The 26,082-nt window shown below is 47.3% G+C and overlaps 1 protein-coding gene across 5 annotated transcripts in view; it reads left to right on the top strand.

The window, feature by feature from the left end:
- LOC119464597 (uncharacterized) overlaps window positions 1-26,082 on the top strand; it is a 91,730-nt gene that overhangs the window by 42,175 nt on the left and 23,473 nt on the right. For all 5 annotated transcript variants that reach the window (XR_007467509.1, XM_037725634.2, XM_037725628.2 and 2 more), the window contains exons 7-9: window positions 4,896-5,027; window positions 8,494-8,628; window positions 18,562-18,640. Coding sequence is in view for 4 of the 5 variants with exons in the window: in XM_037725634.2 (XP_037581562.1) it covers window positions 4,896-5,027; window positions 8,494-8,628; window positions 18,562-18,640 (346 nt within the window). In the remaining variant the exon portion in view is untranslated. The remainder of the gene's footprint in view (window positions 1-4,895; window positions 5,028-8,493; window positions 8,629-18,561; window positions 18,641-26,082) is intronic.

Below are 26,082 nucleotides of genomic sequence, written 5' to 3'. Positions count from 1 at the left end.
TTCCGCGGACCCGCGACGAGGCATTTCGCACATCGGCACCTCGGACCCGCGACTTGGCACATCGCGCGCCGACTCTATTATCGTAATGTTACGATATCTTGTAACAATACCTATCATACCACCCCTTTAATTCATAAAGAGAACCTCATCATGAGCTCTATTCACTAGGCCACTTGGGCTGGCACAGACACCTGGCTGCAGAAGTGAGGCATGATACAAAAGTACAGGCTGGAAAGCACCTAGCAGCTGCATTGCTGCCTATCTATCAGTGGCTCTCCTAACCTCCATAGCCATTGTCAATGGAAGATGATTCAGAAGCCTGCTGAGAGCCTTCATTCAGTAACATGGTCGATTCTACCAAAAGAAAACAATGCCTCACTGACTGCACTAGAGGCTGCTATCAATGAGGCAGTCTGCAGATACAACGCTAGAACTACTGTATATTTATGCCCACATAGTTCTGCACCTCACTTGGTTTGAAACCCAGGCACCATGCTCTTTGTAGAGCAGCAGTAAAGAATGCCATACAAACATGAAAAAGGCAGAACGCAGGCTCAGCAGACCAGAGGCCACATGTCCAAGAAGCCCCACGTCACAAAACACATCAAAGATTACAACTTTGGTGCGTTTTAGAGAACTGAAGAGAAGGTGCAACTTTGAGAGCCGTTTTCTCAAAACTGTTTTTTCGCTTTTCTGCTCAGTTTCTGGAGCTGATTTCTTCGTTACCGTTTAGCCTATTTTGATTCTGTTTTTTTTGTCACGTTCCTTGGACTACAGTGCAGGTCGAGACAGTCTCGCATTTTTATCTTGACTTTTTATAAATTTATGGCATGGCTATTCGTTCACCCCGAAAGTGTGCTTGGTGCGAAGGTAACTTGAAAAATGACTATCTAAAAAATTTGTGTTGCGAAAAAAAAAAAAAGTAAGACTGTCACGACCTTCAGCACGCATTGAGCTATGCAGTCAATACTCAACGAGCCTTCCATCATGTTTTTTAAGCTCCCTAGGCCCTCCAGAAAGTTCAAGAGAGAAAAATTCTGCTCAATAAAATGTTCTCAAGGTATCACTCTGAAACTTTTATGGAAGTATCAGGGAGACATTCTAAACATTTGTGCCAATTTTCATCAAAATCCATGAAGAAATCAGGAAGTTGATTTTCAAAGCCACGTCCCCCCTTAACAAGAAAGAGCCAACGTATTACAGCGTTACACATAACACATACTCCTCCATAGACTTAAGTATAGTATGGAGTACATTAATTCTGTATCTGAAGTGGTCTGTTCCCCGAGAACCCCTTTGGAAGTGACCACTTCCCAATTATGATAAGCTTAACAAAACAAGATGAATGCTCCCCACATGTTCCCCGTTGGAAGGTTGACTCAGCTAATTGGGAACTTTTCCGAGAACTAACATATTTAAGCAAAGATGATATTGCCTCTTTTAATATAGACGACGCTGTGGCATATTTAACAGGTTTTATTATTGACGCTGCAAAGAAATGTATTAAACAAACTAACGGATTGGCTAATAAGCATCGTATCCTATGGTGGAACGACAAATGTCGGAAAGCACGCAAAAATCAAAACAAAGCTTGGGGATTGCTCCGCAATTCTCCAACAGCCGAAAATCTTATTAATTTCAAACAGGTCAAATCACAAGGCTGGAGAAAACGTCGACGTGCGAAGATAAAGAGTTGGGAGACGTACCTTTCTGGTATAAATTCTTACACAGACGAGGCGAAAGTATGGAATAGAGTGAATAAATTAAAAGGCCGTGAGACGAACCCGCTGCCCTTAGTGAGTACCCAAGAAGATGGCCTGGAAGATCAGGCAGATTGTCTGGTTGAACACTTCGAATATATCTCCAGTGCATCTCATTACACACAAACATTCTTGAGATTCAAAGAACGAGAAGAGCGGCAGCCCCTTAACCGCAAAGGTTCTTTGAGTGAGGCTTACAATTGCCCATTTACCTTAGCTGAACTTAAGGAATCTCTAGCTTGTTGCAATAACTCGGCGCCAGGTGGTGATCATATCATTTACGAAATGATTAGGCAACTACGCTCTGAAACACTGAAAACACTCCTGTCTCTCTACAATGCCACGTGGGCGGCTGGGTATATTCCATCTGCGTGGAAAGAAGCTATAGTCATCCCGTTACTTAAACAAACCAAAGACCCGTCCTTAGCCAGCAGCTACAGGCCACTAGCACTAACAAGCTGTCTGTGCAAAGTATTTGAAAAAATGATAAATCGGCGCCTAATTTGTTTCCTAGAAAATAACAACCTACTAGACCCCCTTCAATGTGGTTTGAGAGAGAAAAGGTTTACAATAGACCACCTTGTTCGTATTGAGTGTTATATCAGAGATGCTTTTATACATAAGCAGTTTTTACTCTCGGTCTTTCTAGATCTAGAGAAAGCATTTTACACGACATGGCTCTTCGGGATTCTGTGAGATCTTTTCGCGACGGGAGTCCGTGAAAATATGTTAAACACAGTCGAAAGCTACCTGTCTCACCGCACGTTTCGTGTAAGAGTGGGCAATGTTTTATCTAGAACATTCACCCAGGAGGCTGGCGTGCCACAAGGGGGTGTGCTTAGTTGCACACTCTTCATTGTAAAAATGAACTCGCTGTATACAGTCATTCCACATAGCATGTTTTATTCTGTGTGTGTCGATAATGTACAGATAGGTTTCAAATCATGTAACATCGCTAGACAGTTTTAGTTAGTGTAATAGCTGGGTTAAGGGAAATAGCGTTACCGTTCCGCAAACGAACTTTGCAGAGAGTTTTAGTATAGCGTGATAGCGTAGTTTATGTGTGGGACGCTATTCCATTATGCTTTGAATTTCGCATACATAGGGCACCTAAGATATGTGTGTGTGCGTCAGGAAAGTCTGAGAGGCAGCGCAATGGAAGCCAGGAGCGCGTTGTATTTTTACTTGCCATGTCCGACGATCTGCAGCGAAACAGACAAGCAGTACAAGCTGTCTACCATAGTCTCCGAAATGTTCCGATCTCAGAGGCCATATGCCGTCGCCACGCCTATCTTCCGACTTTACCGACAGGTGGCGCTCGCAGCCTAACGAGAAAATTTTTCTCGTTAGGCTTAGGCGCGTTCGAAACGAGAAGCGATCTCGAAAATTCCTCAAGATTAGCCATAACATTCTCTCGTCGAAGCGGCATGAGACTAAGCAAAAGCCGTTTACGCAGTCATTTGCTACGAACGAAGTGAATTCTACAAAAACAATGCCAAATTCAGTTCGAAGTGGGCGACCGGGACTGCCGCCATGTTTTACGTGAACTACGCAAACATGCTAACACGGTAGCGTTAACTCTGAGAAATAGCGTGCACACAGTAAACAGTATGTGCCGTTTAGCGTTCTGCGCATGCGCATTTCGATCCCGCTATTCCGGTATGCCCGCTATTCCGGTAACCACGCTAAACTAAAACTGTCTGCTATCTGTAAATGACAGGTGCAGCTTGGATTAAACAAATTGTCTAAATGGGCGGATGTAAATGGGTTTAAAATAAATGCACAGAAAAGTACATGCATTCTCTTCTCGAACAAAAGAGGTGTGACACCATTGCCAAATCTCACTATCAATCGAGAGAAATTATCCGTGAGCAGTGAACACAAATTCCTGGAAATAATTCTAGACTCTAAGCTTACCTTCATCCCCCAACTTAAATATCTGAAGGCAAAGTGCCTGAAGACGGTGAACCATTTAAAAATTCTCTCCCGCACAACCTGGGGTAGTGATCGAAAATGCCTCCTGAACTTGTACAACAGCTAGTCTCGTCCGTTCGCGCCTTGACTACGGAGCTATAATTTATCATTCCGCAATGCCAAGTGCATTAAAAATCCTAGACCCCCGTCCACCATATGGGTATCCGTCATCGCATTGCTTAGGCCACTAAGCCTAATCAATGCTGCTTCGTCAGGAGTTGGCAACCGAAGTTGGGGTTTTGTGCAAGTCAACATGGTGGCAACATTGTTTATGTACACCTTGTTTGCGGTGTCACACACGCAGTTAAGGCCCAAAACACTGTGCAGCGTCCAAAATTTCATTTATTCTCGCCATGCATAAGTGCTAGGGGTAAGGCAGTGCTGCAGGAATCGTGCAGGTCCAAAACATCCAGCGTCTGACAGTGTGCAACTACCTGGAATGCAAAAGGAGTACCACATGGATTGGTCGCTGCATGCAATGCATGCCGCTTATGTCATGGCACAATCCATACTAACAGGCACTCTTTGCATGCAGTACATCTGTGGTTACTACTGGCCACACCTCACCCAAGAGTTGTAGACAGACATTGCGTGCCATGATGCCATGGCTCAGTATCACGTTTGTCACGCTTTAATGTGTGGCCTAAAAACCTGCATAGGTTCATGCACAAATTTTGTTCACTGGGAACTGTCAAAGCATAAGTAAAGTTCCGAGGGAAAGTACACTCAGGGGCACAGCTTTTCTCGTTGGGCCCTGTTGAAGCGCACCACAGAGGCATGATGTCTTCTTCTTTTTTTTTTTTTTTTCTTATGCTCTTTGTTGTACTCGTGTTCATTCTGCATTTACTCCTCTCTAGCATCACCTTCGCTGCTGTACCTCCCATCTGAGCACCTCGTCAAGAAGCATACTTGCTGCTTTGTTTGTCTACAGGATCTTTCAGCAGATGCTCTGTAGTCTGTATAATGTATCGTATAACGGCATTGTAAGCAGTATTCATTACATTCATACCCTTAGAAGGGAAAATGGCAGTTACAAAAAGCTGTGTTCTATATAGTTCTTCGCTGAGGTGGTTATAAGTAGCCTGACTGTATTTCTCCTATTTTTCATGTTTTAGCCATGAATGTATGAGATCTCATGTCTATCTTGAAATTTTTTTGCAGTGCTTTTGGAGTGGACCCTTTTATGTGGAGCAGCTTGGGGCAGTTTGATCAACGGGCACTCTGCTCCGGCTTGCCATCTAGTCAGAGTGACTGCATGTCTGGTGGCTTCTGGTCATCTGGTGAAAGGCAAGGGTACGTTGAAAGTCACCTTGCAAGTAGCAGTTTGTTATGTCTTATTGGCTGTCTTTATGTTCTGACCTGTAAATGCACATGTGTTCAGTAGGCATGTTAGTGCAGCAGTTGGCTTAACTAATGCTGAAGTTTTTGATGCGAAAGCATCAAATGGCCCATTGAGCGAAAATGCCAGCATATGTAGCGGGGAAATGGCACATAAATTCCGATTGGCTGTCACGCCACATCACGAGCGCATCTCGACATAGTAGAACGGGCGAATCAGAACACCTGTTGCTGCGGTAGTGCCTAGGTGTTGCGTGAGGGGAGAGTGCATCGCCGTAATGCCACATCACCAGCGCGCCTCAACGGAGCAGACACAGGAATGCGACGCCATTGGGCGAGATGGGTTATCATTGGTGAGACAGTCTTGTCACGCACGTGTGGGTGCCGCTGTATTGCTCGTGGAAACTGATGCGCGGTCTGTATCTCTTTCTCTCACTCCCACTGGGCTTAGCTGCTGCGCGCGCCTGCCGGCCTTGGTGTCCGCTGCTGCTTCCTCGGTATCTGGTCGCACAGGACGTCAGTGGCATGCAGCGTTAGCACCGCTAGCTGCTGCCGCTTGTAGGCTCGGGTAGCCTGTACCGCTGTGGTACATTACTTGCAGTGCGAAACTCGGACTGCTCAGCGGCGTTCAATTGGACATGAATGCTTTCTCATTCACAACTCATAAGGAGTACTTAGGTGACCTCGGATTTTTACTTATGCTGTTCTGTATGCTGCAAGGCTTTACTTTCAGAAAGTATATCAGCACTGTACTGCATGCTCATTTATTGTCATATTCATGGCTGTGGGAAGTCCATGAAGGAGAAAGCTGTGCAGATGTTGGCAGAGTGTGCTGTGTATGGTCAACTTGGCAGAACAACGCTCTCCCTCTGAGGTGCCGCATAACGAAAAATGAGCTGAGAGTCCTGCAAGTGAACTGTATTGAGGCCGAGGCACGCTCTGCTTCGTGTTAAATGTGCTTTCAGTGCAGACACCGAGAGCAGACCTTGGCAGTGTGTACTAGAATATGGTCGACTTGGCAGAACGATGCTCTCCCTCTTAGGCGCCACATAACGAAAAATGAGCTGAGAGTCCTGCAAGTGAACTGTATTGAGGCCGAGGCACGCTCTGCTTCGTGTTCAATGTGCTTTCAGTGCGGGCACCGAGAGCAGACCTTGGCAGTGTGTACTAGAATATGGTCGACTTGGCAGAACGATGCTCTCCCTCTTAGGCGCCGCATAACAAAAAATGTGAACTGTATTGAGGCTGAAGCACGCTCTGCATCGTGTTCAATATGCTTTCAGTGCAGGCACCGAGAGTGATTGCACTTGTATGCTCTTATTTTGGTGTCTTATTTCAACCACATAATAATGCTGACTCCATTTTGCCACATACACCATGTTTCCCACTTAATGTCAGCTATCAGCCAATAGCAGCTGTCTATGGGAATCTTGCATATAATGACATATGCAAGTCGCCGGCAGCTTGAAATGGGTTAGGAGAAAGCCTATGTTTGAAAAGACAGTGTTTGAGAAAAAGGCGGCTTCGCACTCCACTTGCGAGCTTCACGTGCCACGCACAACTGCAATGTTTGGCTCAGATGTTCACAGCGGTAAATGCTATCCGCGGAATGCATTTTTTTCCCAAGCCGAAGGTTTGGTTCAGGGCCCCTTTATAGTTTACAAATTTGGGCTCGTTCTTCAATTTTACATATATTGTGTCAAGTTTTGCGAAACTTCTGTTGAACTTCAGTTCACAAGGTTTGTAGAGGTCCTTGAAAGCCTTGAAAACCCTTGAATTTGGAAAGAGATTCAAGTCTCCTTAAAACTTCTTGAAAATAAATATGCTCCTTGAATTCCTTGAAAACTGTGATTGGCGGCACGTTTTGGACATTCAAAGTAAGAAACTCCGCATCGTGGTTATGCCATGGACGCTGTCTATCGGGAAATGATACTAAATATTTTATTTTCAGAGTGTTGCCGAGTGATGCAATATGGTGTGTCCACAGCCACCAATGACAGGCTTGTTTAAATTAGTGTTATCATTGTGGAGCTACACAAAGCCAGATCATGCGACCAAGCCTTATCACTGTTTTTGTTGTTTTGCTTGTTGGGTCACACCGCAGCCTTCATGGCTCCATTTTCGAGCACAAGGTTGTAAAAATGTATGGAAGAAATTAAGTTTCAGCTATTTGGTTTTAACGCGACGAGTATCTTTGACTGAAGCCGGACACTACTAACCACCATGCTAGAAGGTAATTGACATCATTACAATGCGAAAGTAAACTTTGAAAAGCCACCTGAAGCGTTTGAAGCATGTGTCCAACTCGGCAGCTGCTCAGCTGCAATTTCTTGCAGCTAAGAAGGAGATTTTACTATTTTCCAGTATATGTGTACAAATAATGTTTGTTTTCTGTCCTTGAATTTTGGCTTTGGCATCCTTGAAATCCTTCAATTGCGAGTCTAATGTTCTGAACGAATCTCGAGTTCATCGACTTGCAAGCACACTTTCATTGGACATATTGACAAACCGAAGTGTGGACAGGTTGCTGAGGTTCCACAGGATTGCAGCATTGATAATGTTGAAGTTTATGTCAATTTCTTATGCGAATACAGAATCCAAACCAATATTTAGTACTGAAAACAAGACTCGTCTTTCTGTGACTATACCTTGAAGTGCTGATGCTGAATGGAAACACGAGGGATTCTTGCTTCGAGCAAGTTTATTCAGACAAGTTCTTAAACCAGTCGAAAATGGCTACAGTGAAGTCACAGGGAAAGTCATTGTTATCTAAAAACAATGTATTATGTGTCTGTCTCTGCTGTCCAAAGTTTGCTGCTGCTTGTGTGCTGCCGCTAACGGTAAATTATCATTAATAAAGTGTGTATGTATTCCATAGAAGTTGTGGCAAACTTCAAAAAACTTTCACGCTATTCTTCTCTTCACCACATGTTGTACATGGGGATTCCCACAAATTTTAATGGTCACAGCTTGGTAGGTATGCAATAGCAAACTGGGCCTCTCCAATAAAATGCTATGCACATCAAAGATAGTGTAGCACATTCACAAATCTATGCAAGCCACACCGACCACTCTGAAATCTGAGGGAAGTACAAACACACACACACTCTCTTGCATCACATGTTACATTCACCTCTTTTGACATGGCCTACTGCACTTGCCTGCTACATATTCATTGTAAGCAGCCATAACTTTAAGTTTCTATTCAGTCTTTGTGTTTTATTTAAATTATAAAATACTTGCAAAACAATGGTACTTTTTTACTGCTATACTGTTAATAATTGTGAAGCTCATGAGTTCAAATCTTGTCTCTTGAAGACATCATTGTGTTGCTTCCTGTGCTTTGTTTATCCTTGACTTGATTGGCCATTAATACATACATTTATTGTTTTTTTAATGTGTCAATATATTTCTGTTTCAGGTGGAGCAGTTTAGTAAGTGGAGAAAATGGAAGTTCCAGTGATGAGTCATCCTCAAATAATGGCCAGGATTCGGATACATTCTTAATGGGGCTCAATTTGGCAGGAAGTGACCTTGTGGCATCTGTTCGACAGAGGTATGCAGTGTTTGACTGTATCAGTTTATTATTTTCTTTTATGAGGTATGTTATAGACTGCACTAAATATTTAGGCACCAAAATTAAGTGTATAAATTGCAACTGCGGCACTAAAGAGTGCTAAATAGGCACAATTAATTTTATAAAATATGAACTCTAACTCTCAGGTAGAAACGTGTGTATATCTACTACCAAAAAAAAAAAAAAGCGAAGTTGCATAAGTATGATTTGTGTTGTTAGAAGAGCCAACACCCACAGGGCACTATTTATTCATCAACACTGTCACACATGGCTGGGAACCAGAATGACTAGGGAAGTGTCTGTTAAAGGGACACTAAAGGCAAATAGTCAAGCTTAAGTCATAGATTAATGCTTGAGAGAACGTCTAAGGGCTCAATACAGTTGAACCCACTTATAATGATGCCGGTTTTAACAGTACAGTAAAACCTCGATAATTCGAACTCGGTTAATTCGAAATTTCGGTTAATTCGAAGAATTTGAGCGGTCCCGTCATTCTAAATGCAAATTCAACCGGATAATTTGAATGGCCCGCGTGGCCGAATTCGCATAATTCGAAGTTTCCGGCTGGTAGCAATGTGCGGCGGTTAGGTTAGGGCGCTCCGTACAGTCGCCAACCGATTTTCCGAGCTAGTGGGGACTGAAAAATAGTCCGAAAAACTCGTTATAGGCAAAGAAAATTATTAGTGCGGCTTAAAAAAAAAAAACTAATAATGCCCTGCCTCATACTACGCTTGGAGGGGATCGACTTCCTTGGATTTGCGCAGCAGTGACGTCTCCGTGTACAGTCGACACGAACGTCACCGCGTTGGCGATCTCCGCCAACGGAGTTTGCCATGGAGATCCAAGAAACAAGCTTCGCACCGCTTAGCTCTAACGAAGGCACAGGAGGTAGCGCCGATCACTGAGACACCTGTTCAATGTACACGCCGCGTTCAAAATAGTAACCGAAACTTTAGAGATTAAAAAAAAAAAAAAGAAACTCGCTGAATTAACAAGCGTAGAGTCAGCGCGCAAGAGCGCGGCCGCCGCAGCAGCGAGCGAAGGTTCGTGCGGTCTATCGCTTCAATGGAAACTGAGCGGCATAGGTCAGGGCCGTCTGGAGATCGCTTTCAAGATACGGTGCGCGCGAGAACCCGCTCTGGCGCTAAGTACGCAGTTGTTAGAAGAGTAGAAGTCGTCCCCCCCCCAACGGGCCTTTTGCGCGAGGGAGGAAGTAGCGTTTACGCTCCGCCGTGCGTTCGCTCTCCATGAAAGCGCGCGTCTCCCGCGCGCTGTCACTCGCACATTCGGCGGGCGCGCGGCAATAAAAAAACATCCCACAATAAATGGTTAAAAGGATAGTGCAGTGCGCATATACTAGAAAGGAAAAAGAAAAAGTGCAGTACTCTGGAGCGTTTTATCAGCCAAGGAAGAGCGGCCATGGCCTCCGAGACCGGAGGATGGCGCGAGCTCTCTATTGATAGCGCGCGCCTTCCAATGGAGGCTATACAGCGAGCCACTGGAATCCAAGCCAGTGCAAAATCCAACATGGCGGCCTCCAAGTTTGGGAAGTAAGATTGGGTAGTGTGGCTCGGAAAGAGTGATTTTTAGTCCGGGAAATCGACCTTTGGGGTCTCAATTCGTCCGAAAAATTGGGTGCGAAAATGCATGAACTCAATGGGAACCCTGACCGTGCATTTTTGAAGTCCGGTATATCCATCAAGTCCAAATTTTTGAAGTCAAACACCCCCACGCCCGCTTTCGCGGCAGTTATCGATTCCGTGAACATCGTTCGCAACTTTGTTGAGTGCAGTGCGGGTGATATTTGTATGCTACGTGCTGTGAGCCAGCTGGAGGGCATGGCACTAGGGGCGGCGAACTACCGCGCCAAGTAATCCCGCATCAGTGATTACTTCCGAGTAACCTTTCTCGGACATGGAAAATAAAGATGGTTTCTTTTTGCGGCAAGTTCTTGCTTGTTTCCTTTTTTTATTCATTTCGGTTAATTCGAAAATCCGCTTAATTCGAAGAATTTTCGTGGTCCGGCGACCTTCGAATTATCGAGGTTTTACTGTATATTGGTTATAACAATGAGAATGCACCGTCAAGTTTTGTATGTTTTCTATAGTGAAATAAGCCGCTTACTACAGTGCACCCATGCCGCATTATTGGTTATAATGATGAATTCTGGCTACTGGGTGTCCGTGCCGAAAGCAAATGGAATGCGAAATCCTTGAAAAGAAAAAAGAAAAAAAGAAATTGGAGCCGCTGCACGCTGCCGCACACTGTTTTCCAGCCTTCTCCACATCGCCAGCCTCATGTGCCTCTCTAGCGTCACCCTTCCACCCCTGCTAACACGAATGGGCTGCGCCCATAGCACTACGCTACACCACCCTCCGAAACATGAATGGACCATGCCCGCGCCAATTGTGCTGATAGCACTTGGCACTGCTCTCAGATTGCTAGCTGGCCCCTCATTCTGCGCAGTTCTGCAAATGGAGCTCCTGCTCGTCTTTGTTGGTTGCGTCAAAATCGTTCCTGGCCACGCAGTTTATCTGCCCCGTTTGACTCGTCGCCTAAACGGAAGGTGGCTGGTCCGGCCGCTGATCATTGGCAGTGCACGACGTTGCTGGTGAAAAGAAAGTGCATTGCTATAGATTTGGAAATGAAGTGCTTCTAACCAACTTCAGTGATTCCACTCTTGCGCCAACTGCGCCAAAGTGCGCCAATTGGGATTTACTGCGCCATCCTGATACAATCGACAAAAATTGCGCCTAACTGCACCAAACAGTCTCGGATTTGACGGCGTCTATCGCCAATTGCACCACCGGGGAATTAAAACGTTCAACGTGACGATAGGGCGAGCCTTAGTTGCAACCTTAGCTGCAAACAGGAGACGAGAAAGCTCTAGCGCGTAGGTCCCAATTAAGGTCACTGGAACCTGGAAAGTACCGCAGCCCTTTTCTCTTAGCCGCCGCGCCGCCGATTGGTCAGTTGCCGTCAGGTGATCACTTTCCACTATAGATAGTGGATCTAAGCCGCGCCGGAGGAGATAAGCAGACAGACATCGCTCGCACACGCCGCGCATACGAGTCATCAACGAGGTCAAATTTTGCATTTTGTATAATTTAGCGTATATGTAACTTTCGTAGACTTTAAACAAAACTAAAGGAAATGCCCAGGTGCTGCACGTTCGGGTGCAGCAACCGCCGGGAGTCCGGGAAAGCGCTTTTCACGATACCAGTTAAGCGGAAAGAGCGACAGCAAGCGCCGTGCTATCTCTGGCTGCACCGGATAAAGAGCGACAAGTTCGCTCCCATTTGGTGAACTTGTTGATATCGCAAAGCTGAGAAGCTCCTTGCGGTATTTCATCAAACTCTCTAAATGCCATAATGTTATGGAAAAGCTTCTTCGCGCATTTGCTTTGAAGACTGCGGTTTGCCTTGAGTAAACAAAGCGAGGAGATGTTCAGAAATATGCAGAACCGAGCAAAATGTGGCTCGAAGGGCGACAGAATACGGGCGGCTGTGTCAAAAGTAACAAAGTGTAGTGAGAAAACCACTGCAATAAAGATCGTCGACCTGTCAATGTTGAAAATTAAAATATAGATTTTCTCGTGTGTTGTTTAAAACAACACGAACATGACCTGGTTAATTCTGTTTTAGCATCCCTTTTCTTGTAGTGCAGTCAGGGACCGTTTATTTTTGTAGAAATAGATCTGTATGAAACATTTCGTGCGCGGTTAAATCAGTAGCCACGTTAGAAAGCGATAATATCCACGCGTGTAAACGATTTTGTGGCAGCGCTTGATACCTAGTCATCCAAAAAAAAAAAAAATCTTGTGTGACACACGAGCATCGGGATGCTTTGCATTTAGAACGGGTGGCGCACAGTTGAATGCTTCACTTTCCTAGTGCAGTAGCCGACCCATTTTCCGGACTTCGCGGGGACTGAAAAATCGAGCAGTCCAAAAAAATTCCCCCCCCCCCCCCCCCCCCAAGAGAAAAAAATTATGAGGCTTAAGAAAAATGACGCAATTTCGCCCAAAAGGCGGAGCATCGATTGCGATAGCCAATTCATAGACAGCGATACGAAGTAAGGATGTTAGTTTTATCGGCCGTATAAAGTTGTAAATATGCGCTGTGGGGGTCTTCCCCAACCCGTAGCGCGTGTAATCGCAGCTACGTAGGGTTCGGGCGAATAAGGCAACCAGCGAGTCAACTCAACAACGTTTATTGCTGTCAGCAATAAAACACACTTGTAGAGGGAAGTCCGCTCTGTATAACAACTAATAAAATAGGCTTGCCTCGTCGCGTGTGGTAGTCACGCGAACGAGGTCACTCACGGCTTTCAACAGGTAAAAATCCGTCCAGGCAGTAGGTCAAGCGAGGTCAGAGAGAGCGGGGGTCTCTCGGTCGCGCTCTTTTATGCCTTTTTGCCTTTCCGCGAGGGGAGTGTCCTCCTCGCCCGCCGGATGCTTTCCCTCTTTCCGCGCGGCACGCGCGTCGCGAGAGGCGAGCGAGAACCGGGAGAGGGCAAAGTGCATTTCTCCCGTGTTCGCCCGGCTCCCGCAGCGCGCGGTGTGCGCGCACGAGATGTCCACCCGGCTGCTGTCGCGGGCGCTCCGTGCGCCGGCGACGGGCGAGCGCCCGCGGGAGAAGGTGGCAGTGTGTGCTCCCCCACAGCGCTTACTAACTAAATAAGCACGGTGTCACGCGCGCACAGGTTACATGAACACATCTCGCTCGATGACTGCGGGCATATTGACCTTCGCGCTGTCTATTCTCTCGCTTCAACGCGAACGTCGATAAAAAAAAAGAAAAAAAAACGGCGCATACGAAGCTAGTGGCACTCGGCGCACGCCCTTTGTACCCATCGCAGATCGCGGGCGCACACTTCGGCCACATAGCAGATCGCTTTCAAGATACGGTGCCTGCGCGGCAGCTCCGTCGGCAGCCGCAAGAGCAGAATGCAACTCCCCACCGTCTCTGCCGCTTCTCCCCGTGCCCCGCGAGCAAACAAAGTCCGCACGCCGCCTTCCTCTCTTGCGTGCGTGAGAATAAATTGCGGTTGCTGGCTGACCCTCGCAAGCTTTTACCCGCACACAGCGTACGGACCGAACAAAAAAAAAAAAAAAAGAAAAGCAAGTGCAGCTTTTTAGAACGTTTTGTCGGCCAAGGAAGAGCGGGCATGGCCTCGGAAAACGAGGGGATAGCGTGTGTGTACTGATCTTGAAGGCTATACAGGGGGTCACTGGAAGCCAAGAAATCCAACATGGCGGCCTCCAAGATCAGGTAGCGTATTTCCAATTGCTAGTAGATACAGCGCTCGACCGCTGGCGCCACGCTGCGCCGCTCACGCGTACCATGTTTCTAGTCGCCGCCGTTCGAACGGAGGAGGCGTTGACGGAGAAAACGCTGGGCTGATGGTGACTAGCCTGCTGTTGGGATCGGTGGTATTATAAACGCATCACTGTTTTGATGATCCAAATATAATCTCGCTATCAGGGAGGGAGCAGTCTACCTGACTGGAGCAGTATTTTTTTATTTGGGGTGTTGCTACGCTGCGCTCCGCAACACCCCAACGACCGCCGCTTCGCGTCGGCGCCCGGCACCACGGCTGCCGCCGTGGCACCGGGTTTCAAACGACCGCGCTGGCAAACAGAGAGGGAAAAAAAAGGAAAAGCGTGATATTCAGAAAAAATTCTAGCCAGGACGGGATTCGAGCCCGCGTACGTATGATCCCGAAGCGAGTGCAGTAACCACTCGGCCATATAGCAACGCTTCCGAGGCTTGCATTCATGTGAACCATATGATTGCGTTCAAGTGCCCTCGGCGAAAGAAACCATCTAGAAACGCGGTACGCGCGAGCGGCACAGCGTTGCGCCAGCGGTCGAACACTGTATCTACTAGCAATTGGAGTGCTGCGATCGGGTAGCGTGGCTCGGAGTGAGCGATTTAGTCCGGAAAATCGAACATTGGCACCTAGATTTGTCCGAAAAATCGCTCGTGAAAATGCATTAGCTCTATGGGAATCCTGCCGGTAAATCTATGAAGTCCGGAATATCCAATAAGTCCGAATTTTTGGAGTCCGAAAAATCGGTCGGCTACTGTACTTGTAATTTACATCGTATCTAGCTAAACGAAATGCGGTTTTGTTTGTGGATTTCACAGGGCCCACTGCGGCAGCCATCGTGCTGTTCTTCACTGTAGCAAGCCTAGAAAACCCTAGGAAGAGCTGTTTGTCTTTTCCGCGCAGTGTTGCCTGCGCAGTGTTGCCTGCGCTCGCTCCGGCGGTTGTGGTACTTTCCAGGTTCCAGTGACTTTAGCAGTGCCACGCACGGCGCCGACGTGGCGTCTGCCTTGCAAGGCGGCTCGACGGCAAAGTGCGGTTTCTGCCGAGGCTCGCTGCTTCAAGGTTAATTGGCAATTCATCGGCGGACGTTATCTACTCCGGAAACGTAGCTAGTAGCTTGTTTAAACGCATGACGTGGTTATAATAACCGCGTGCCGCCAATGTGTCCATCATTTCTGTTTCTGGATATTACCGATGACATCTGGGAAAACTAGCAAGTATACGAAATGATATCAATTTGTGTCTGTGTGTATCGCATGCACACAAGTGCATTTTTTTCTCCACGAGATCTGCAATAGATGGAAATGTTTACGAAGCTTCTCGTGAGAACATAAGAATTATTCAGGTAATTGAATGTAAATTGCAACTCGCTTTTTCGAAATACTTCAGGATGTGAAAAATCAGCTGCTCCAAAATGCCAAATTGCCTGCTCCAAAGTGCTCCAAAATGAAATTTCTGATGCTCCAAAAATTGCTCCAAATCATAAGTCCGCAGTAGCATCACTGCCAATGAGACGATCGTCGCGAACGTGCTTGCATCGGATAGTGACGGCGATGACGCGGTAGGGCAGGCTGCTTCAATGTTGTCCTCGCAGGAGGGCCCTGCAGATGATTCAATCCCTCTGGGGCTTCGTTTTCGCAAGGGACCTTTTCAAGAGAAGGATGTTGGCATGCTTCGCGTAAAGCAAGCAAAGCTGACGGACATGGCATTCACTGGCCTCCCTGCCATTATAGTTTTCTCACAACAGCTCTGCCATCCCCTATTGATTTTTTTCATACAACACGGTTACAACAATTATCAATTATAATAATAGAATTTTCATGGCACTTGAATATTGTTATAAGTGGGTTTGACTATTATTGTGAGCTAAGTTTGTAGGGTCTCACATGGGCTCTTGGCACTCCTTTGTGCCAACGCAGTAGTGCAAACAATCAAAAGGGCATTTTTTGCACCTTTCACACACTAATGCCTGCTAGCTGAATTACTACCCATAGAACATGCCGATGGGCGCGTGACAAATTGAGGAAATCCGACTCATCGCAACCGGATAGCGAGCGAATATGTTCGCTCCCATGCCAGGCAAGGTTTTCACTAACGCCTAATCACTCACGTGTACGGTCACATGAACGGTAGTGCATTCGAATGATCGTGTTCGTCCATTCCGGTGTCCTGCTCCTAAGCCTTTCACAGGACAGTCCTGCTAACGGCTGGCAAGCGCGCGAAAGTACCACACTGGCCGACCCCAAGCCAAAAAGGAGCAGCCTCCTCCCTTTTGCGCCCAAGTAACCCCACCATGAGGTGGCGTTAGTAGTGTAACGGCGCCATTTCTCTTACTAATCTGCAACTACACCAACTGCTGCCGGCACTTAGCTACGCGGAGAAACTGGATTACAAGAGACGTGAGAACCATGCGGGGAAAACAACATCAGGGGACGCATGAGAATCAAGCGTGCTAAAGGTATACGGACCCTTCAGACGTGATTTTCAGCAAGTATTTTCTTGACATAACACAAGCTCTGCGAGGTTTATGGAATGGTATTTTAACAGTCCACGTTGTCTTAATATTTCCCTTTAGTGTCCCTTTAAACTATTTCAGCCAGAAAGGTCTGTATGGTGGTATACACTAGATGGAGTGCATTTTGGTATTCTATGTTTAATAGCCACGTGGGCAGGAATCATGCTTTTAATTTGTGGAATGTTATTTGTATTACGAGAATGACACTGAAAAGTGCATTCTTATGCTTTATTAGCATCTTGCAATAGACAGTTGGTGTGAATGGTAAAGGGTGAACCACCTAATACAGCTGTTCATGCTTCTGCAATCTGAGAAGACTGAATGCAGACTACAAGTTTCATTTGATCATACAGCTTAATAAACGGCAAAGTGTATGCACCAGCCTTGAGTTGTTGGGTGAAAGACTATTATAAACATAATTAATCAATAAATCATTGTGAAACCTATGAAATAATACAATCAAATCTGTCAGATTACTGCTGGAGAAAATAATCACAATTGTTGCATGATTGAATCCACCAGTACTAAAATAAATCGGTGGTGCCAGATATTTATTTATTTGTTTATTTTTGTTTGCTTGTTTGGTTGTTTGTTTGTTTGTTTGTTTGGTTGTTTGTTGTTTGTTCAACTCAAAAGCAATACTGCATGCCAAGAAAGACATTTTGAGGTAAGCACAGCCAGTAATAGTTAGTTTTAAGTAGGTTAACATATGCAATTATAGGTATAGACATATACAGGCACTCTCAAAGTACTGCTTAGTGGTTTATTATCACTAATTCTTGCTCAAAAGTGACAGAGGGGAGGGCTAGGATGGACAGAAAAGAAAGGCATTTGCCAGTTATTGCTTCCTAATCCTTTCAGCAGTTACTATACAGGTTTAGGTGTATGAGACAGTGAGGGACTGAAACCACAGTAAGAAAAAAAAAATGAATAGAAAGAGTTGCATGGTTAATTTAGGTAGCCCTGGCAGAGGCACAATACTTTCTGGAGGGATAGACCAAACAGATTGGCAATGATACTGTATTTGCCCAAATCTAGCGCGCACCTTTTTTTTTCTCTCTCTCTCTCTCTCTAGAGAACTAGTCTGCAAATTTCCTGGGTGCATTAGTTGGATACGAAACCAAAACCGTGTTCAAGGCGTCGGCAATAGCCTACCATCAGGGCCGTCAAACGCAGCATCATTGCCATCACAAGATGGCGACAGAGCACATTTTTGTAAAGGTTGCTGAGGGCTCATTTTGTGCTTGACTACGATCAGTTTTACGAGATTTTGTGCGACTCTGCACTAGATGCGTCGGCATATGCGGACTGCCAGTGTTTCTCGCGCTGTGCCAAGCTCGCTGTCGGCTGCATACTTCGATAATTCCGATGTAGAATCATGTAAACTCTCGCGAAAGTGATGGTAGTATCTCTAAAAGTGATCAATAGAGAATGAATATTGCCCCTGCATGCTTATTACCTGTGGCCAAGGATGCAAAAGGTGACGTTGGTGGGCTGCTTTCAGTATAAAAGCTCATTAAAAGAAAATCCATTGTGGGAAGGTAAATTTTCTTTTATAAATCTGGGTCATGCTATATTCAGGGGCATTTTTATTTTCCTACTTTAAACATGCATAAATTGGGTGCGCGTTAGATTCTGGGGCACGTTAGAATCAGGTAAATGCAGTAAATAAATTTGTTATTAGATTTTGTATATATAATCTTAGTACTTGGCAGAATATATTGTACTCAGTTTTCAAACAGTAGTTGAGTGCATAATTTTGGGCAAAAAGTGTTTCAAGAGACTATTACGTGTTCCTACTGGAATTGGCATGTGGTGTGTATGCAGTTATTCACATCTTTTTCTTTTTGAACAGATATATGTATATATGTGTAATCTGTTCAACTTATCATATATCACAGCTTCTTCCCCAGCCAGTTTATTCCCCAGCAAATCCTCCTAGCTAATGTGCTGCAAATGTTCATTTTGCTTTCTACAATACCTTTTACAGAATAATCATTGTTCTCGTTAATGATTCCTTAACCTTTCAAAATGTGTAATTGCTGCCATGTCACATTCTTCAGGAGACACAGCAGTAGCGACGGCCCCCCTGAAGGCTTGCACAATGCGCTTGACAGTTTATCAAACACAGATGGTGGACTGGTGAGTCCTGCTTATTTTTGTGTGTGCATTTCCTCAGCATTTGGTACGGTGTGTGAAATACAGCACCGGTCACTTCATGGGCTCTCCCTGAGCTGCGTACCTGTAATTGTGATTATGGTGTGCGTGTTTTGACCATAGGTCGGCAGTGTAAGAGAATACTCACTCACACTCACTCACTATAATTTTTTCCAGGCCCCGCAATCACTCACTTTCATACTCACCTCTACTCACAATCACAGCCCTCACTTGCAAACGCACTCACTTCCACTCACACTCACTGGCGCTCACTCGCACTCGCACTGACCTCCACTCACACTCACAGACACTTTGCACTTGCACTCATCTCGACTCACATTCACAGGTACTCACTCGCACTCTCACTCACCTGCACTCTCACTCATCTGCACTCTCACTCACCTGCACTCTCACTCACCTGCACTCACACTCACTGGCACTCACACTCACCGGCACTCACACTCACCGGCACTCACTCGCACTCACCGGCACTCACTTGCACTCACTCGCACTCGCACTCACCTGCACTCACACTCACTGGCACTCGCTCGCACTCACTCGCACTCGCACTCACACCTTTGAAATGAGTGCGAGTGAGTGTGAGTGAGTGCGCCGACCTATGGTTTTGACTGCATAGGTTATGTTGTGCCTGCACAGGATTTCTGAACAATAGATATATTCAACATAAAAAATCGGAGGACACCTAAACACTTCTTATGAGTTGTGAATGCGAAAGCATTAATGTCCAATTGAATGCTGCTGAGTAGTCCTTCAAGTTTTGCGCTGCGAGTAATGTACCATAGTGGTACATGCTACCCGAGCCAGCAAGCAGCAGCCGACTGCGGTGCCAACGCCGCATGCCACTGATGTCCTGCACAACGAGAGACCGAGGTAGCAGCAGCGACCACCAATGCTGGCAGGCGCATGCAGCAGCTAAGCCCAGTGGGGGTGAGAGAGAGAGATATGGACCATGCGCCAGCTTTCAAGAGTGAGACGGTGTCACCCGCATGCAACTGCCTCACCGACGACAACCTGTCCCGCCCCTGGCACCGCAGTGCCGTATCTGCTTCATTGAGGCACGTTGGTGATGTGGCGTCACGGCGATGTCCTCTCCCCTCACGCAACACCACGCTGCCCGCTCTGTTCCATCAAGGCTCGCTTGTGACGTGGCATTGCAGCCAGTGGGAACTTAGTGCCGTTTCGCTGCTACAGATGCCGGCTTTTTCACTCAATGGGCCATTGGATGCTTTCGCATCAAAGCAGTGCAAACTTAATTGATTACTATATCATACCTGCAAAGTCTCCAGGATTAACCGTGAGGCTTCCGAATTTGGACTATTTCTCCCGGTTGTACGGTTGACAGGAAAATTTCCCGGAAGTTGCACTTGTGTCCCGTTTATATGCGCGTCCAGCGCTTTGTCAGGCCACATTGGCAAAAAGAATCCAACCCAGTCCAATCCAGTTGGAAGTTAATCGCGCAAAACATTGTTAAGAAAAAATGTGGTTGATCCCTCTTATATAGGAATCGGTGTAGAACACGAAAGTGAAACGTGTCTTCACAGAAGTAGTGTAATGTTTATTGCACATTGATATATAATGTCTATTGGTGTTTTGTGGCTAAAGCGCCCTTAGGCGTTGATGCACCCACGCTGACGCCTGGTGGCACGTCTCCTCCATCACGACTACCAACGTCGATGACCATGAGCAACCGTCGTGCATATGGAAGCTGCACTACGCTGCACACGCTAGCACAACGCGAAAGACGAAGCACGTAACTGACACACTAATACAACGCGCAAGACAAAGCACGTAACTGAATCGTCACCGAGTCAAATCAGCGCGTACAGCGCGTCGTAATTGCAGCCTCCGCGATCAACTTCAGAAACATTTTCAGAGCTAATTGCGGAGGTCACGCTCCGCTGTGCTGAGTACGGTGAACGCCACCTGGTAGTGCTTCTTGATGCCAGCGTCCCTTCGAATGCTGGCATCGAGGCGTCGTAGTGCTGAGACCACCGAAGCGTTCACTGTCGGTGCGCGTTAGTGTCATAATGCAGTACTTCTCTTTTCTGCTCGTAGGCGGCGGCACCGCCCCGAGCAAGAGCGCGGGTACACGGAGGAGTGTTAGATATATAAGGCGCGTCTGTGTAGCTCTCTGCAAATGCGTTTGTGGCGCAATGGGTTAAACGCTCGGCGATCTATCGTCGCGGACCGAGAGGTCGTGGGTTCGATTTCCAAATTTTGCATGTTTGTGGAACTTTTTCTTCTGGTTTCTTTCTTTGTATTATGTTCGTGTATGTTCGTGTGACGTATTTCCGTGACGGAAATACGTCAGTGAAGTCTTGGTGGACCCCGGCATAAAACACTTTCGTGTTAAAAGTAGTATAGGGAAACCCTATACATGCGCTATTTCATTAACCGCAGAGCCTCTCCTTACGCTGACGGGGTTGTTGAGTGCCCTAGTGGCCCTAGTCCACGGTGTAAGAAATATACTTAGGCGTTGACACTCCGCCCTGCGGCACGGACAGATTGTGTTCACTGTAGCCACGCCCTATCGTCCCCTGAGCCGCTGCTGTTGGGGGGGGGGGGGCGCTGCGGCTCAGGGGCCGATAGGGCATGGCTACAGCGAACATTATCTGCCTGTGCTCTCCGCTGCTGCGGGCCTACGTAGGCCTACAGTCAGTCATGGCTCTAAAAGCAAGGAGCGCTAGCACAAAAAGTATCTTCATGTATTTTTAATGGAGTGCTCAGCCGAAGTGACGCTGGGTATTTTGTTGATACCACAGCGCAATACAGAAAGCGATCGGCAATTTAACATCGGGAAAAATACGAGGACACAGTGCCGCTCGTCCATGGGGATGTATTCTGAAATGTTCCACTTCGGTGATATTTTTCTTTTTGCCTTCAGATGTGCGCTGATTGGCTGGTTGAGCAAAACCGGTCATGCCACCTAGTAGTTCCAGTGTACGTCATTTTGACATCACGGTGTTATTGGGTGCTCCCGACATATATTGAATAAACAAACACGCCTGTGTCGTACTGCGGCCGATACATTAGAAAACAACACTCCCCAGCCGCTCTGCACTCGCACGGTGCGCCCTCTCGTGTGTTTTGCGAAGCGTTCGAGGGTGTGTGTTGGTAGTGCATGCCGACATCATGGGTAAGCAGCTGGTTGATTTATTGAATGCAACTATCGCCAAAGTGGAACGTTTCAGAATACGGCCCATGTGTCGCTCGTCTAAGACGCTAGGAATCTCATCCTCGCAAAATGTGAAAGAAATGGAATTTCTTACAATCAAACATTCTCTGAAGAATTTTTTAACACCCACCGTGGTTGCTTAGTGGCTTTGGCATTGCGATGCTAAGCACGAGGTCGCGGGATCAAATCTCGGCTGCGGCGGCCGCATTTAGTTGCAGCGAAATGCAAAAACGCCCATGTGCCGTCCATTGGGTTAAAGAACCCCAGCTGGTTGAAATTAATGTGGAGTTCCCCACTACGACGTGCCTCATAATTAGATGGTTGTGGGACGTAAGACCAGAGAATTTGAGTAAATTTTAAAGAATGTTTGAAGGCTAAATTAGCAACAACGAAATGCTTGCAAAAGTGAGACCTTGATGTTCACGTGGTCATTGGTCATTTATATATCTGAATAAAATTGTTATGAAGTTCTCCTGTCAGTACTTGCAAATGTAGACGCCGGGGGGGGGGGGGGCTTGTGTAACTGACTGCCCCCCCCCCCCCCCCCCCCCCCCGGTCGGGAGATCTCCCGGATTTAGTTTCTTCGAGCTTGGCAGGTATGCTACATTATCACCTGTAGCCTGAACCACTAGAGCACTGCACTGGCCGAATTTTTCAGCGCAGGCCTCACCTGGGCCCGGGGCGTGCTGGAGAAACTTGACATCCCTTAAAAGTTTTTTACTGCTTATGTGATGTATGCAAAGACGTCACGGCAGTGACCCCCCCCCCCCCCAAAAAAAAAAAAAAAAAAAAACAGAAAGAAAGAAAGCTTTATTTCACTTGAGCACGTGTATAGCTAACATGAAAAGGCCAACAGCAGCACAGGCTAGGTTACTAATTTCTGGCAAAGCATTTTTACTTAATAAAACACTTGTGTACACTGGATGGTACTAATGCTCATTATGTACTCTTGCTTGGAAAAAAAAAAAACAACGCAGTTTTGCCTGAAGGCAAAGCTTTGACAGCGTTAACAAGGTTTAGCATTGTGCTAGAGCTCCTTGCATGGTGTTCTAACAATACACGGGGGCGACCCAGCACACGAGACAACTGCTGCAGCACAACAGGAACAGTATGCTAGAAATACCAGGTAGTTCACAACGCTGGCACAATGAGGAACGGCGGCAACGATGTTACTTGCATTGAACCTCAATGATGCTTGAGATGACACTGATAGAAAACTGAGAAAACTGCTGGAGTTAGTCAGCGCTAGATTTAGCTTGACGTTTACTGTCCTCGCTGTTCCGACCTTCTGTGGTGAGCACACAGCTGCTCAGCCTTCCCGCTGAGCAGCTAAGTTAATAAAAATCTTCAAATTATAAGGTGCAAAAGCAGGTAAAAACTGTGGGCTCACTCTAAGCCTTCCCGCACAGTGTCAGTAAATCGCCCCAAAAGAGGGCTTAATAGCACAACATGACAGCATGCAGTAATAGACTCACTGCAGGTTTGAACACCGAACCGAAAGGCCTGGCTGGCTCTTGCCGTACGTATGGAGCTCTCTCTCTCAGGAACACGAGACGTCCAGGACAGTTACTGCATTTATTGCCTAGAGCATGACGCCATAAAATACAACACTGCACTTAAATGCACGGAGCACACTCGGCGTGCGCTGCCCTCGATGGTTAAGGAAAGCAGGTGCTGCGCCACATCAAACAGTGGTTCGCACACCTGGGCTGAGATGTGTTCGCAGACACTACCTTGCACTTTCCGCCACCGACTCTGGTCAGCGACAGTTCGGACCCACAGAATATGACACACTGAGCACCTGTGACTACTACAAGGGCGGAATGCAGAGCCGCTCAGTAAGCCACGCAAGCTGGCAAAGCATGTGAATGTCCCAAGGCCTGAGTGTTAAGGACACAAAGAGATGGTCACTCAGGTACCCTGCGTCTGGTGACAGGCACTCATCCTTACCACTGCTTGACTCCCTGCCCACCGCAACTAAGCTATCCCAGTCAAAGCTACTCCCCTACGTCATGCCCCATGACCCAATCGAAGAGCCGCGTAGCATGACGTCTAGGGACGTGTCTGCGATGCTTGGAAGAACAGCACGGGGCTCAGGGCACAGACGTTCAGGGGTTTCCTCGCACTGAGAAATGAGCCCGGCACTTCTCGTGTATTAATTGAAAGCCCGCTAGAAACATTGTGATTGTGATTAAAGTGAAAGCCACATATGTGTACTGCACCGATCATAAAGCAATTGTAAATGTGGTGCAATAAAAAGTGGTAGAATGACACAAATGCAATAAAATAATCATTGTGCTCTGTTTAAGAGCCATAAGGAGTTCCTTGTCAATTAATTTCTTGTTGCTTCTTATGAAGCTTTTACGCATCTACCTTTATTTGCCACTGCTGTGAATTGTGGGGTCTCACATGTGCTCTTGGGACAAAGGAACGACAACACAGTAGTGCAGACAATCAAAAGGGCATTTATTGCACCTTTCATACACTAATACATACTAGCCGAATTACAACGAATAGAACAATCACACGGGCGTGCGACAAATCAAGGAAGTCGGACTCACCGCGACCGGATAGCGAGCGCATATGTTTGCCCCATGCTATGACACCATCGCCTAGTCGTTCACGTGTACGGTCACGCGAACGGTGGCGCGTTCGAACGATCCGTGTTCGTCCATACCGGTGCCCCGCTCCGAGCTACGCGAGACGTCTCGCGAAGCGTGGATCGGCGCACGCGCGGGATGTCCGCGTCGCTCACCGATCCCAACCCCAAAGAGAGAGGCGTTCGACCTTTTTCTCCCAAGTCACCCCGCCGTTCGGTGGCGTTAGCATCGCGACATCTCTCGCAACGCGCCGCAACCACAATGACCGCCTCCGCCGTGCGGTGAAGCCGGACCACAGGAGACGCGCATCCCCACATCCCCCCAACCTTAAATCACTACACATACTTCGGCGAAACATATCACAAGGTCTATCAATGCGCGCGTCGCGAACAAAAGCTAGTACATGCGACAGTGGCGTCGCCGAGGAAATGTCCACACGTTTTCCATAACATACGAGCCGACATTGTCTCTGGGGTTCACCGCTGGCTTCCGTTGGTCACAGCATCAGCTCTACAGATTCGATGGCACGACTCCAGCACAGGACTCCGGAAACGGCGACGTAGAAGTCGGCACGAGCAAGCGTCGCTCGCGCCGACGCGCCCTGCCGGCGAGAGCCGCTGTAGCCGACGGTGACTGCCGGCTCTTTTCCCAGCCGCCGAGGGTAGCGAGCCGGACACAGGCAGCCGCCGAAATCGCTGCGCCGAACTGGCCACAGGCATCGCCTGGGGTAGCTCGATTGTAGTCCGGGGCAGCAGCGCTGACGATGTGCAGGTGACAGCAAACCAGGGGTGACTCCGCTCACGCTGTGTACACTCAACGCACTCGACAAACACTAAAGTAGTGCAAGGGAGAGGAATTCGGCATACGCATCGCCCACGTGGTACGATGTTCAACTCGGCTAGCGAAATTTCGGACGGCATTTCAGATGTTAAGTTCACGTGAACTTGCTTTCTTGAGTCGAACGAGTAATTTCAATTCGTGCGAGGCGAACTAATGAAGGAAGCAATGTGCCGACACCTCAACACCACGGTCCACCAGGTTGTGTCCCTCCACGTGCGATAGGCGGCTTCGTAAAGCCTTAGGCCTAATGCGTCGCTACCCTAACAACAACCGGCATCCAAAAAAAAAAACATCACCCAAAATGGGCACAACTGGCAGCCGCGAGGACACGTTAGCTCTGTGAGGTGGTCCTACCCCACTCGGTGCATACAGCATCCGAGTTGACGGCGCCCACCGTCCCAGACGGTGTCGGAGCGCCCGGTGCCAGGCCACAATACCAGTCAGCCCGTAGCGGCACCCGTGGCCCGCGGCCGCCCGGTTCCCTGAGCCTCGACTTCCGAAGTCAAAGATATAGAAGAAGCTATTTACATAAGAAATTTGGACCACCCATGTGGCTTCCGTACTCACTCGCTTCAGGCTTACCAATGCTCCGCGGGCGCTAGGCCTAGCTCTCCCAGGATGCGGACCACGTGGCTCTCGTACCGACGAGTGTACTCCAAACACTCGCAAAAAGGCTTAGCATGTTGAAAAGTTCAAACACGCTACAGCAACCGTCGCCTCGCTCAAGAAAGCACACCGCCGACACTGGCGATCAAAATCCACGCTAGGACTACGCTTCGGTTGAAACATCT

The sequence above is a fragment of the Dermacentor silvarum genome, chromosome 1 (genome assembly GCF_013339745.2).
Source record: "Dermacentor silvarum isolate Dsil-2018 chromosome 1, BIME_Dsil_1.4, whole genome shotgun sequence".
NCBI classification, from domain to species: domain Eukaryota; kingdom Metazoa; phylum Arthropoda; class Arachnida; order Ixodida; family Ixodidae; genus Dermacentor; species Dermacentor silvarum.
This window is presented reverse-complemented; position numbering and strand designations above follow the sequence as displayed.